The sequence below is a fragment of the Erpetoichthys calabaricus genome, chromosome 14 (assembly GCF_900747795.2).
Source record: "Erpetoichthys calabaricus chromosome 14, fErpCal1.3, whole genome shotgun sequence".
In the NCBI taxonomy this organism is placed as follows: Eukaryota; Metazoa; Chordata; class Cladistia; order Polypteriformes; family Polypteridae; genus Erpetoichthys; species Erpetoichthys calabaricus.
In genome coordinates this window covers 103,740,634-103,755,298 of record NC_041407.2, presented here as the reverse complement: position 1 = coordinate 103,755,298, position 14,665 = coordinate 103,740,634, and the positions used below count along the sequence as shown (strand labels likewise).

At 45.4% G+C, this 14,665-nt stretch overlaps 1 protein-coding gene and 1 long non-coding RNA gene across 2 annotated transcripts in view; one reads left to right on the top strand and one right to left on the bottom strand.

The window, feature by feature from the left end:
* LOC127530171 (uncharacterized) overlaps positions 1-14,665 on the bottom strand; it is a 178,409-nt gene that overhangs the window by 21,546 nt on the left and 142,198 nt on the right. The window lies entirely within an intron of this gene.
* The window catches only part of LOC114664816 (MAGUK p55 subfamily member 2-like), a 60,715-nt gene that overhangs the window by 39,542 nt on the left and 6,508 nt on the right, over positions 1-14,665 (top strand). The window contains exons 4-8 of the mRNA XM_028819099.2: positions 6,258-6,413; positions 6,957-7,184; positions 8,330-8,461; positions 8,555-8,660; positions 12,896-12,964. Of these exons, the coding sequence (XP_028674932.1) occupies positions 6,258-6,413; positions 6,957-7,184; positions 8,330-8,461; positions 8,555-8,660; positions 12,896-12,964 (691 nt within the window). The remainder of the gene's footprint in view (positions 1-6,257; positions 6,414-6,956; positions 7,185-8,329; positions 8,462-8,554; positions 8,661-12,895; positions 12,965-14,665) is intronic.

Genomic DNA, 14,665 nt, shown 5'->3' with positions numbered 1-14,665 from the left:
CTATCTATCTATCTATCTATCTATCTATCTGTATATATGTACAAGTATGTATAAATGTATATACTGTATATGTATATATCAAGTATATATGTACAGTATATATCAACAACAACAACATTTGTTTCTGTAGCATGTTTTCATACATATGATGTAGCTCAAAGTGCTTTACAGGATGAAGAAAGGAAAAAAATAAAATAAATAAGAAAATAAAATTAGGTAACACTAATTAACATTGAATAAAAGTAAGGTCCGATGGCCAAGGAAGACAGAAAAAACAAAAATAAACTCCAGACAGTTGGAGAAAAAAAAATAAAATCTGCAGGGGGTCTGAGGCCACGAGACCACCCAGCCCCCTCTAGGTATTCTACCTGACATAAATGACCTCAATCAGTCGTCATGTTATTCAGGGTGGATCACCACCACAGAAAACCATAAAAAGAACAGCAGAGAAAGTAGGAGTTAGTATGGATAGAGGAGCCACCATGAATGATGATGATAACTAATTGAATATACAGAGCATCAGGATTAGACTAAAATGAAGCCATGAGAAAACCATGTTAACATAATGAGTTTTTAGCAGTTTATTAAAGTGCTCCACCGTATTAGCCTGGTGAATTTCTATCGGTCAGCTATTCCAGATTTTAGGTGGCTAACAGCAGAAGGCCGCCTCACCACTTCTTTTAAGTTTAGCTCTTGAAATTCTAAGCAGGCACTCATTTGAGGATCTAAGGTTACAATTTGGAGTGTAAGGCGAAAGACATTCTGAAATATGGGATGGAGCAGATTATTTAAGGCTTTGTAAACCATAAGCAGTATTTTAACGTCAATTCTAAATGACACAGGTAACCAATGTAGTGACATCAGAATTGGGGTGATGTGCTTGGATTTTCTTTTCCTAGTTAAAATTCTCCCCTCCTTTAACCGTCACCTTATCGTGGTGGAGGGGTTTGCGTGTCCCAATGATCCTAGGAGCTCTGTTGTCCGGGGCTTTATGCCCCTGGTAGGGCCACCCAAGGCAAACTGGTCCTAGGTGAGGGATGAGACAAAGAGCGGTTAAACAAACCTCCTATGAAGAAAAACCATTTTGGACGGCGTTTTCCCTTGCCCGGACGCGGGTCACCGGGGCCCCACTCTGGAGCCAGGCCTGGAGGTGGGGCTCGATGGCGAGCGCCTGGTGGCCGGGCCTGCACCCATGGGGCTCGGCCGGGCACAGCCCGAAGAGGCAACGTGGGTCCCCCTTCCCATGGGCTCACCACCTATGGGAGGGGCCAAGGAGGTCGGGTGCAGTGTGAGTTGGGTGGTGGCCGAAGGCGGGGACCTTGGCGGTCCGATCCTCGGCTACAGAAACTGGCTCTTGGGACGTGGAATGTCACCTCTCTGAAGGGGAAGGAGCCTGAGCTAGTGCGCGAAGTTGAGAGGTTCCGGCTAGATATAGTCGGGCTCACCTCAACGCACAGCTTGGACTCTGGAATCAATCTCCTTGAGAGGGGCTGGACTCTCTACCACTCTGGAGTTGCCCCCGGTGAGAGGCGCCGAGCAGGTGTGGGTATACTTATTGCCCCCCAACTTGGAGCCTGTACATTGGGGTTTACCCCGGTGGACGAGAGGGTAGCCTCCCTTCGCCTTCGGGTGGGGGGACGGGTCCTAACTGTTGTTTGTGCGTATGCACCGAACAGCAGTTCGGAGTACCCACCCTTTTTGGAGTCCCTGGAGGGGGTGCTAGAGGGCATACCTTCTGGGGACTCCCTCGTTCTGATGGGAGACTTCAATGCTCACGTGGGCAATGACAGTGAGACCTGGAAGGGCGTGATTGGGAGGAATGGCCCCCCTGATCTGAACCCGAGCGGTGTTTTGTTATTGGACTTCTGTGCTCGTCACGGATTGTCCATAACGAACACCATGTTCAAGCATAGGGGGTGTTCATATGTGCACTTGGCACCAGGACACCCTAGGCCTCAGTTCGATGATCGACTTTGTGGTCGTGTCGTCGGACTTGCGGCCACATGTCTTGGACACTCGGGTGAAGAGAGGGGCGGAGCTGTCAACTGATCACCACCTGGTGGTGGGTTGGCTTCGATGGTGGGGGAGGATGCCGGTCAGGCGTGGTAGGCCCAAACGTGTTGTGAGGGTCTGCTGGGAACGTCTGGCAGAGCCCCCTGTCAGAAGTAGCTTCAACTCCCACCTCCGGCAGAACTTCGACCACATCCCGAGGGAGGTGGGGGACATTGAGTCCGAATGGGCCATGTTCCGTGCCTCTATTGTTGAGGCAGCTGACCGGAGCTGTGGCCGTAAGGTGGTCGGTGCCTGTCGTGGCGGCAATCCCCGAACCCGCTGGTGGACACCGGCGGTGAAGGATGCCGTCAAGCTGAAGAAGGAGTCCTACAGGACCCTTTTGTCCTGTGGGACCCCGGAGGCAGCTGATAGGTACCGGCAGGCCAAGCGGAATGCGGCTTTGGTGGTTGCTGAGGCAAAAACTCGGGCGTGGGAGGAGTTTGGGGAGGCCATGGAGAATGACTTTCGGACAGCTTCGAGGAGATTCTGGTCCACCATCCGGCGTCTCAGGAAGGGGAAGCAGTGCAGTGTCAACACTGTATATGGTGGGGATGGTGCGCTGCTGACCTCGACTCGGGACGTTGTGGGTCGGTGGGGGGAGTACTTCGAAGACCTCCTCAATCCCATTAACATGCCTTCCAATGAGGAAGCAGAGCCTGGGGACTCAGAGGTGGGCTCCCCCATCTCTGGGACTGAGGTCACCGAGGTGGTCAAAAAACTCCTTGGTGGCAGGGCCCCGGGGGTGGATGAGATACGCCCGGAGTTCCTCAAGGCTCTGGATGTTGTAGGACTGTCTTGGCTGACACGCCTCTGCAACATCGCATGGACATCAGGGACAGTGCCTCTGGATTGGCAGACCGGGGTGGTGGTCCCCCTCTTTAAGAAGGGGGATCGGGAGGGTGTGTTCCAACTACAGATGGGATCACACTCCTCAGCCTCCCTGGAAAAGTCTATTCAGGGGGGTCCTGGAGAGGAGGGTCCGTCGGATAGTCGAGCCTCGGATTCAGGAGGAACAGTGTGGTTTTCGTCCTGGTCGTGGAACAGTGGACCAGGCTCTATACCCTTAGCAGGGTCCTGGAGGGTGCATGGGAGTTTGCCCAACCAGTCTACATGTGTTTTGTGGACTTAGAAAAGGCATTCGACCGTGTCCCTCGGGGAATCCTGTGGGGGGTACTCCGAGAGTATGGGGTACCGGCCCCCCTGATAAGGCTGTTCAGTCCCTGTACGATCAGTGCCAGAGCTTGGTCCGCATTGCCGGCAGTAAGTCGAACCCGTTTCCAGTGAGAGTTGGACTCCGCCAGGGGCTGCCCTTTGTCACCGATTCTGTTCATAACTTTTATGGACAGAATTTCTAGGCGCAGCCAGGGTGTTGAGGGGGTCCGGTTTGGTGGGCTCAGGATTGGGTCACTGCTTTTTGCAGATGATGTTGTCCTGTTTGCTTCATCAGGCCGTGATCTTCAGCTCTCTCTGGATCGGTTCGCAGCCGAGTGTTAAGCGGCTGGGATGAGAATCAGCACCTCCAAATCCGAGACCATGGTCCTCAACCGGAAAAGGGTGGAGTGCCCTCTCAGGGTTGGTAGCGAGATCCTGCCCCAAGTGGAGGAGTTCAAGTATCTCGGGGTCTTGTTCACGAGTGAGGGAAGAATGGAGCGTGAGATCGACAGGCGGATCGGTGCGGCATCCGCAGTAATGCGGGCGTTGCATCGGTCTGTCGTGGTGAAAAAGGAGCTGAGCTGCAAGGCGAAGCTCTCAATTTACCAGTCGATCTATGTTCCTACCCTCACCTATGGTCATGAGCTATGGGTAGTGACCGAAAGAACGAGATCGCGAATACAAGCGGCTGAAATGAGTTTCCTCCGCAGGGTGTCTGGGCTTTCCCTTAAAGATAGGGTGAGAAGCTCAGTCATCCGGGAGGGGTCTCAGAGTAGAGCCGCTGCTCCTCCGCATCGAGAGGAGTCAGATGAGGTGGCTCGGGCATCTGATCAGGATGCCTCCTGGACGCCTCCCTGGTGAGGGTGTTCCGGGCACGTCCAACCGGGAGGAGGCCCCGGGGAAGACCCAGGACACGCTGGAGGGACTATGTCTCTCGACTGGCCTGGGAACGCCTTGGGATTCTCCCGGAAGAGCTAGAAGAAGTGGCCGGGGAGAGGGAAGTCTGGGCATCTCTGCTCAAGCTGCTGCCCCCGCGACCCGACCTCGGATAAGCGGGAGACAATGGATGGATGGATGGATGGATGGATGGATAGTTAAAATTCTGGCAGCTCCATTCTGCACTTGTTGCAATCAATTGATGTCTTTCTTAGGTGGTCCTGAGAGGAGTGTGTTACAGTAATCTCGTCAGTCAACTAAAAACAAAAGCGTGAACTCATTTCTCAGCATCTTGCAATGTTATGAGAGGTCTAACTTTTGTTATATTTCTGAAGTGAAAAAATGCTGTCCTAGCAATCTGATTTAATATGTGATTTAAAATTCAGGTCCGTGTCAATAATTACCCCTAAATTCTTTACCTCCATCTTGACTTTTAATTCTAATGCATCAAGTTTATTTCTAATAACCTCATTATATCCATTTTTGCCAATCACTAAAATTTCTGTTTTCTCCTTATTTAGTTTGAGAAAATTACTACTCATCCATGTCAGTGAATCAAGAGAGTCGGGGTCATCAGGCGCTATTGATAAATACAGCTGTGTGTCATCAGCATAGCTGTGTTAGCCAGTGGCGTAGCTCGAGTTCGTGCCACTCGGGGTGGGGCGGGGCTTCAATTTACCGCCCTCCAACATATCTGAATATGTTAATTTATTTAAATAGAAAATTAAAATGACGTATGGAGAAAAATTAAGATACATTTTGCATAGATATATTTATATATAGAGAAACAGCAATATTTTTTTCACATATTATTTGTAAGCATCAGCTAGACAAGAATATAGTACAGACGCACTGATAAGCCGTGATCTGATTATTAGTTTAATATAATTACGCTGCAAAAACCAGAACCGGTGTGGTGTACAAGTGATAAGTGGGGATGAGCAAGAACGCATTCGGATTGATAATGAAACGAAATTATACATTGTGAATTAGTTGTTTATCTTCCTAGAAATTATTATCGGTGTAATGTTTCTGTTTATTTTTGTTATTGCCTCATAAATATCAACTGCCGTGTCTGATGCCGTCACAGAAGGACTGTCAGAAAATGATTTTTGAAGCATTTGTGGATGAAAATTAGAGAATTTGACTTTTTTCATTCATGAGTGATATTTTTCCGAACCCTGCTGCTTACACATGAAGTGTTCTGAGCGTTTTGGCCAATAATGCCACCCCCAAAAATGTGCCGCTCGGGGCGGACCGCCCTCTCCGCCCGCCCCTAGCTACACCACTGGTGGTAGCTCAAGTTATACCCTGAGATAATCTGACCTAACGGAAGCATGGAGATCGAAAAGAGCAGCGGACCCAGGATAGAGCCTTGTGGAACACCATATAGAATATCAGGGGTCTTTGAAGTATAATTACCACAACTAACAAAGAATTTTCTACCTGCCAGGTAGAACTCAAACCAATTTAAGACCCTGCCAGAGAGGCCCACCCATTGACTAAGGCTATTTCTAAAAAGTATATACTGTATGTATGTATGTATATATATATTTATATATATATATATATATATATATATATATATATCTATAAGTATGTATAAATGTATACACTGTATATGTATATATATATATCTATAAGTATGTATAAATGTATATACTGTATATGTATATATATATATATATCTATAAGTATGTATAAATGTATATACTGTATATGTATATATATATATATCTATAAGTATGTATAAATGTATATACTGTATATATATATATATATATATATATATATATATATATATATATAATATATATATATATATATATATATAAGTATGTATAAATGTATATACTGTATGTATGTATATATCATATACATATGTATATGTAAGTATAAATGTAGCTTGGAGCTTCTTAGATTACATCACCTCCATTTATATTTTCTGTTTAAATGAAGATCAACTCTTGATATGCTAAAACAAAAAAAAACATTTCATGGGGTGCACTTACTTTGTCACACGACTGTACGATGGCAAGTTGCAGTACCAATGTCCTCTTAGATATTCTGGATTTATTCTGACCAGTAACCTCACTCCATTTTTGTTTTCTTTACAGTCACTACTGGAAACTCATGACTCTGTGGCATCAAAAAGCTATGAAACCCCACCACCCAGCCCTTGTGCCTTCATGGACCCGGCACTCAACAACCAGCCTGTGCCACCCGATGCTGTGAGAATGGTTGGCATCCGCAAGGTTTCCGGAGAGCACCTGGTAAGATGTCATTGGTGTTTGTGAGCTTGGGCAAAGTGCCCTAGAAATGCAATGTATGCAATTATCTCTTGGCTGGTGCCATCTTGCTGTATTTGTGATGTGGAAATACCATCTGATAATGAGAGGCTGAAGGTCTGTTTATAGTTGGTTGGGATGCCCCACAATTCTGAATTGTGTAAGTGGATTAAAAGTGGTTGAGGTAAGGGATGGGGGGGTGTGGGGGTGGCTAACTGTGGCACAGTAGTTAGCACTGCTACCTCCAGGGTCCTGAGTTCAAATCAAGCACCCATCTGGCATCTGTGTGGGCTGTGAATGTTCTCACCATGTCTCAGTAGGTTCTCCTCACATGTCGTAAAAGGCATGCATGTTAGATGGATTGCTCAGTCCTTGATGGAACCAGATTCCTCAACACCAACAAGCACCATGCCTCCATTGTGCTGGCTGTGCCCAATGTGTTAGAGCTCATGCATTGCCCATAAACCCAACAGCACGCCAGCCATGCCCCTACAAGATGACAACTTTCTGTAAATTTGTGCTCCACAGGGGGTGACATTCCGTGTCGAAAACAATGACCTGGTGATTGCCCGGATTCTGCACGGTGGCATGATTGACCAGCAAGGCCTCCTGCACGTGGGGGACATCATCAAAGAGGTCAACGGGAAGGAAGTGGGCAGCGACCCCAAGGTGCTGCAGGAGATGCTGAAGGATGCCAGTGGGAGTGTTGTTCTCAAGATCCTGCCCAGCTACCAGGAGCCCCACCCACCACGGCAGGTAATGGCATCCCCACCCCTACTCTGCCAACTCCCCCAGGTTAGACCCTTAGCACGTGATAGAGGCTTCTGCGGCCATCTAATTCTTAGGGTCTGGAATGGGGGTTGCAGAGACGGAATCAATATAAGGGGTCCATGTGAAAGCAGGGGGGAACCACAGATTGTTCAATGGAGCCGAGAGGGTAGTGAGTGCAGGGGTCCTGTCTATCCCTCTGTCCGTCTTGTCTCTCTTCTGCTGCACACGTTTTTTTTTTTTTTTTTTTTTTGGAGAGCTGCAGCCCACCCGGCCCTAACCATCAGGCAGCTGCTGAATCTCTAATTGTGCTGGCTGGCTGGCTATAAATAGCGCACTCCTCTGACCAATGGTGGCAGCCCTCGGAGGCGGGGCCTGCTGATGTCACTTGGGGAGGCGGGCAGACCTACTAATAAGAGTTACACATGATGCCCCGATTGGCTTTATGCAAGGAGCTTGTTGCTATGGTAACCTGTGTGTGTGCGTGTGTGCACGCGTGTGTGTGTGCTTCTGGCAGGGTGGTGTGTTTCTCATATCGCCAGCTGCAAATGATGAGCCACATGAGAATAAGACTGAAGACCAGGGGGTTGGGGAGTGTGGGGGAGTCAACAGTAGCAAAGCCCATAATGGCAGTGAGTGGGGGGAAGGGGGCAGGTGGGGGGTCATCAAGTCTTGTGAACTGCATTTTTATGTATAAACATAATTTTTGTCAGGTTTAGGGTTGTCGACAGCCCCATATGGGATTTGGGATTAAGACAGAAGGAAGGTCAGATGTGAAAAGCATTCACTCTTCAAACCTGGGGGCACCTACTGAGACCCCCGGCTCCAAGACTGCAGTGCCTGAGAAAAAAAACAAACTTTCAGACACTCAACTAACTAACACCAATCACTCAGTGATGGACAGATGCCCTGGATGTGGGAATGATGTTCGTTACACTGGGGTGAAAGGGCATTCACACCTACCCCCCCCCCCCGACCCTTGGGGGGCTTCATGGTCACCTGCCTCCTCTGAGCACAGCCCTGTAGGTTTTGCAGTTTGCCTTTTTCTCTCCCACTCCTACCAGATCAGTTGTAGTGCCAGTTCATTCCCTCAGTTCAGGTATGACTTTGCCATCTTCCTTCATTGCTTGCAGGTGTTTGTGAAGTGCCACTTTGACTATGACCCCGCACACGATAACCTAATCCCCTGCAAGGAAGCTGGCATGACATTTAATGCTGGTGACATCCTGCAAATCGTCAATCAGGAGGACCTCAACTGGTGGCAGGTGAGTGGCAAGTGCCATGTTCATTGTGCCCACTCCTACCCACCGATCTGGTGGAGGGCACCTATTGATTAGTGTCTTCCCATCTCTCCACAGGCATGCCACGTCAAGGGTGGCAGTGCAGGCCTCATTCCCAGCCAGCTGCTCGAGGAGAAGAGGAAGGCATTCGTGAAGCGAGACCTGGAGCTGGCAGCCTCAGCAAGTAACACGTTTTCTGTTCTCGCCTCTCTCTGCATCTCCATGTCTGTTTACTATCAAACCGACCCCGGTGAACTGCGAGAAGTGTCCTCACGATGGACGTGAAAATCGTCTGTGGAATTTAAACAAGTACCCCCTAGATAGGCTAAATTGTGCACAGCATCGAGGTGGTGCCCTCTGCCCTCAGTGTACCCGTATTACATCACATGGTGTTGTGCCAGAGGGGGCGCTCAGATTCCAAAAGCTGAAAAGAGGAAGATTAAAGGGAACAGAAGATGAAATTTTCAGATTAAGATGTGACATGACAGAAGTGTTTAAAATTATGAAGGGAATGAGTACAGGGGGGTCCAGGCTGTTAATTTAACATGTGATGTAAAGGGGTTGGATAAGTCAATACAAGCTTGTGACATCACTGAAACATTACATGTAGTTCTTTATTGAATTTGCAATCACCAAATGGTGGTCCGGTAAGAATAGTTCAGAATGTGAGGATGTCCGTTATACATTTTATTGAGAAATACAAATCCAAGTCACTCATAAATCCAGATATTCCATTACATTCAGAAGGCTGGTTACATACAGTAGATGCAAGATTAGGCTTATTATTACTAGCTGCACTTCCCATCTAAAACCAGTTGAAATGTAAGTAATCAGCGTAGACCTCGGCATTAACATTTGGAGTGTATTGGAATATATTTTGTAATGAAATGCATTACTTCAAATGATTGTGATGAGCCATCTGTTGGAATGACAAATGTAAGGCATTTTAGTACTAAAAATGTCTGTGATGCACCACCTGTTGGAATGACAAATACAATCAATGCATATGTCTCTGTTATATGCAATTTGGTATAGGATGTGTAAAAGCAGTATTAATGTTTTGATGCACCAACTGCTGGAATGACAAATGCATTGCATATGTCTCTGTTATATACCATTTGGTATGGGATTCGTAAAAGCAGTGTTAATGTTTGTAATGCGCCATATGTTGGAATGACAAATGCAAGGCATTTTATTACTACAAATATTTGTGATGTGCCAACTGTTGGAATGACAAATGCAATGTATATGTCATTATTATATGCCATTTGATACAGGATTTGTAAAAGCAGTGTTAATGTTTGTGATACACCATCTGTTGAAATGACAAATGCATTGCATATGTCTCTGATATATGCCATTTGAGACGGGATTCGTAAAAGTAGTGTTCATGTTTGTGATGTGCCATATGTTGGAATAACAAATGCAAGGCATTTTATTACTACAAATATTTGTGATGCACCACCTGTTAGAATGACAAATACAATCAATGCATATGTCTCTGTTATATGCCATTTGGTGTATGATTTATAAAAGCAGTGTTAATGTTTTTGATGCACCAACTGTTGGAATGACAAATGCAATGCATGTCTCTATTAGATCCCATTTGGTATGGGATTTGTAAAGGCAGTGTTTATTTTTGTGATGCTCCATCTGTTGGAATGGCAAATACAATGCATTTTATTGCTTCAAATGTTTTTAAAGTTGCATGTGTTGGAATGACAAATGCAATGCATACGTCTGTTATAAAGAGGATGGACCCATGGGGCTCGGGTTGCTTGCTCCAAATTGTAACCCTGGATTCATCCAACTAAGCAATTTTATTCCACTCCAGTGGTTTACTTTTGATACGTCTGTGTCCAATGGAGGCTTACTTCACTGCAAACACTGTCACCACTGATTGCATTTGGTTGTTGTGATGTGTCCTGACGTGACATTCTGCACACTAATGTTGATTTGCCTGCTTGTGGCCTCTCTGTTTGCTTCAACAATTCTCTCCATTTTCCTTTAAACCCCATTCAATCCTCAGATTGTTTTTGCCTACGAGATCCCCTGTCACTGGTAGTTTGTGCTCGTCACACATTTTGGTAAACCCTTGAATTGGTGGAGCATTAAAAGCCTGAGAGAAAAGCTGTTGAGAAGGTGACAGAACCAGATGGACCCCAGTAATTATGTGACTTTTTAAATGGACAAAAAAGGTTTGTGAAATGGATAGATGGAAAAATAGGTAATTTACTATTACCAGTTTAAAAAATAACCTCAGGATTGTCCACGCTGAATTTCTTCCTTTGGCATGATTTAGTCAGGGTTTGTCACGCTCTCCTCAGCTTGTAACTAAGAATGTCTGAAATATTCTTATATAAAAAAATGTGAAGGAGAACCCACTGGTGTGTTGACCCTACAGCTCCCATCTCATATCTTGAAGTTGCCTCCGTTGGAATGGCTTAACTTTCCGTTTGTAGGCCCACACTGCCATCTTGTGGCTGGCTTTAAAAATAACGACGGCTTTCCGTTTCTTTTCGCAATTTGTGCGTTCATACAAAGACAATTTAAAAATTACGCAGGGCAGCCGCAAGGGATAGAAGCTGAGGCAGTACAACGCGCTCGCGGGGGCTTATGGGTAGTTCGAACACGTACAGCATAGCGCTGTGCCGTTACTGTTGCTGAGGCCAAAGTTAAATGAACATGGATGCGCCGCTGCGGGATTACCCCATTGTTGAACAACTCACCGTAGTTAGATTTCTTTAGGTGAAGAGAGTGAAACCTGCTGAAATTCACCCAAGGATATTGGCTTCTGTAGATTAGTAAGCTGTTTGCGTATCCATCTTGCGCAACTTTTATGGTACTCCAAGTCATCGCATAGTATGGTATGTGCAGATCCGGAGCTGATATAATTTCCAAATGTGCCTAAAAGCGGACAACGCAATCCGTCGGGTTTCTGTGATGAAGGCATTGGGTTTGTGTGCGCCATGGTGGTGGACTGGTGGTCGACCAGATCGTCAGTAGCTAAATCTTTCTACCCAATTATTATACTTCTCGTGTAGCCCTACTGTTTTCACAGCCGTACTGAGCCGACATCCTCGGTACAACTCTGACTGGAAATATAACAGCGGGTTTCTTTTTAGGCATTCGTGGTGTGTGTGTGTGTGTTTGTTTGTTTATTTATTTATTAAAGGGCTTCTGTTAAAAGCCAAATTTCCACCAAGGGGACAAGTAAAGCTCTATCTATCTATCTATCTATCTATCTATCTATCTATCTATCTGTCTGTCTGTCTGTCTGTCTGTCTGTCTGTCTGTCTGTCTGTCTGTCTGTCTGTCTATCTATCATATAGTGCCTTTCAGATCTATCTATCTATCTATTATATAGTGCCTTTCCTATCTATCTATCTATCTATCTATCATATAGTGCCTTTCAGATCTATCTATCTATCTATCTATCTATCTATCTATCTATCTATCTATCTATCTATCATATAGTGCCTTTCAGATCTATCTATCTATCTATCTATCTATCTATCTATCTATCTATCTATCTATCTATCTATCTATCATATAGTGCCTTTCAGATCTATCTATCTATCTATCTATCTATCTATCTATCTATCTATCTATCTATCTATCTATCTATCTATCTATCTATCTATCTATCTATCTATCTATCTAATGCCTTTCCTGTGCCTTTCCAAACTTATCTAATTATGGATGCAAATGACAGTGTAATGTGAAAGAATGTGGCCAATAGTGTCAGTACCACTAGTGAGCTCATTATTAAATAAGCAGAACACTCCAAAATAAATAAATAAATAGATAATTAAAGGCAGACTGAACTTCTTGTTGTGATGTGGAGTTCCAAACATGGCAGACGGTGTGAGAGCTGCAACATACAGTCAGCAAATAGTCTAGAACCTTCACTCGCTGGCCCAGAAAAGGCCCCCCTCCAGTCTATCTTAGACACATTACCTGTGTGCTGCCTCACAAATCACATAGGCTGTTTTTAAACAGAGGACCAGGAAAGATGTGAGCAACAAAAAAAAAAAAAAAGCAGGTATCAGAGGTTCAGTAAACGCTAGATAGTCTTTGAGAATTTATCTGCAAACTTGGATAGAAAATGGCCATCACACGACCCCTGTAACCCCTCTTTAGAATTAGCTTTGAGGATGTGAATTAAAGGGCAACTGGTGCCTTCTGCCTGCTCTCCCACAGCCCCTGGGGTTTCTCTCCAGGAATCTGACTTATTCTCAATTCCCAACCAATTGCAAACTGTCTGTACTGTTGACACCCATGTGGCCGTGCGCTTCTGGCTGTGACCTGTCACCCATGATCCTGCAATCCCAACATTTGTTAAGAGAACAAATTTATGGATGGATCAAATATGTTCAGCTTTCTTACAGCAGTTCATTTTTTTTTCTTGACTTGCAGGTGCCCTGTGTGGTGGCATCAGTGGAAAAAAGAAGAAGAAGATGATGTACCTCACCACAAAGAACGCAGGTGAGGTCTTCTAATAGAGGATCGATAAAACTCTGTCTCAGTATCATATACAGTGCATCCGGAAAGTATTCCCAGCGCATCACATTTTCCACATTTTGTTATGTTACAGCCTTATTCTTAAATGGATTAAATTCATTTTTTCCTCAGAATTCTGCACACAACACCCCATAATGACAACATGAAAAAAGTTTACTTGAGATTTTTGCAAATTTATTAAAAATAAAAAAATTGAGAAAGCACATGTACATAAGTATTCACAGCCTTTGCCATGAAGCTCCAAATTGAGCTCAGGTCCATCCTGTTTCCCCTGATCATCCTTGAGATGTTTCTGCAGCTTCATTGGAGTCCACCTTGTGGTAAATTCAGTTGACTGGACCTGATTTGGAAAGGCACACACCTGTCTATAGAAGGTCCCACAGTTGACAGTTCATGTCAAAGCACAAACCAAGCATGAAGTCAAAGGAATTGTTTGTAGACCTCCGAGACAGGATTGTCTTGAGGCATAAATCTGGGGAAGGTTACAGAAAAATTTCTGCTGCTTTGAAGGTCCCAATGAGCACAGTGGCCTCCATCATCTGTAAGTGGAAGAAGTTCGAAACCACCAGGACTCTTCCTAGAGCTGGCCAGCCATCTAAACTGAGTGATCAGGGGAGAAGGGCCTTAGTCAGGGAGGTGACCAAGAACCCGATGGTCACTCTGTCAGAGCTCCAGAGGTCCTCTGTGGAGAGAGGAGAACCTTCCAGAAGGACAACCATCTCTGCAGCAATCCACCAATCAGATCTGTATGGTAGAGTGGCCAGATGGAAGCCACTCCTTAGTAAAAGGCACATGGCAGCCCGCCTGGAGTTTGCCAAAAGGCACCTGAAGGACTCTCAGACCATGAGAAAGAAAATTCTTTAGTCTGATGAGACAAAGATTGAACTCTTTGGTGTGAATGCCAGGTGTCACGTTTGGAGGAAACCAGGCACCGCTCATCACCAGGCCAATACCATCCCTACAGTGAAGCATGGTGGTAGCAGCATCACGCTGTGGAGATGTTTTTCAGCGGCAGGAACTGGGAGACTAGTCAGGATAAAGGGAAAGATGACTGCAGCAATGTACAGAGACATCCTGGATGAAAACCTGCTCCAGAGCGCTCTTGACCTCAGACTGGGGCGACGGTTCATCTTTCAGCAGGACAACGACCCTAAGCACACAGCCAAGATATCAAAGGAGTGGCTTCAGGACAACTCTGTGAATGTCCTTGAGTGGCCCAGCCAGAGCCCAGACTTGAATCCGATTGAACATCTCTGGAGAGATCTTAAAATGGCTGTGCACCGACGCTTCCCATCCAACCTGATGGAGCTTGAGAGGTTCTGCAAAGAGGAATGGGCGAAACTGGCCAAGGATAGGTGTGCCAAGCTTGTGGCATCATATTCAACAAGACTTGAGGCTGGAATTGCTGCCAAAGGTGCATCGACAAAGTATTGAGCAAAGGCTGTGAATACTTATGGACATGGGATTTCTCAGTTTTTTTATTTTTAATAAATTTGCAAAAACCTCAAGTAAACTTTTTTCATGTTGTCATTATGGGGTGTTGTGTGTAGAATTCTGAGGAAAAAAATGAATTTAATCCATTTTGGAATAAGGCTGTAACATAACAAAATGTGGAAAAAGTGATGTGCTGTGAATACTTTCTGGATGCACTGTAGTGCTATTCAT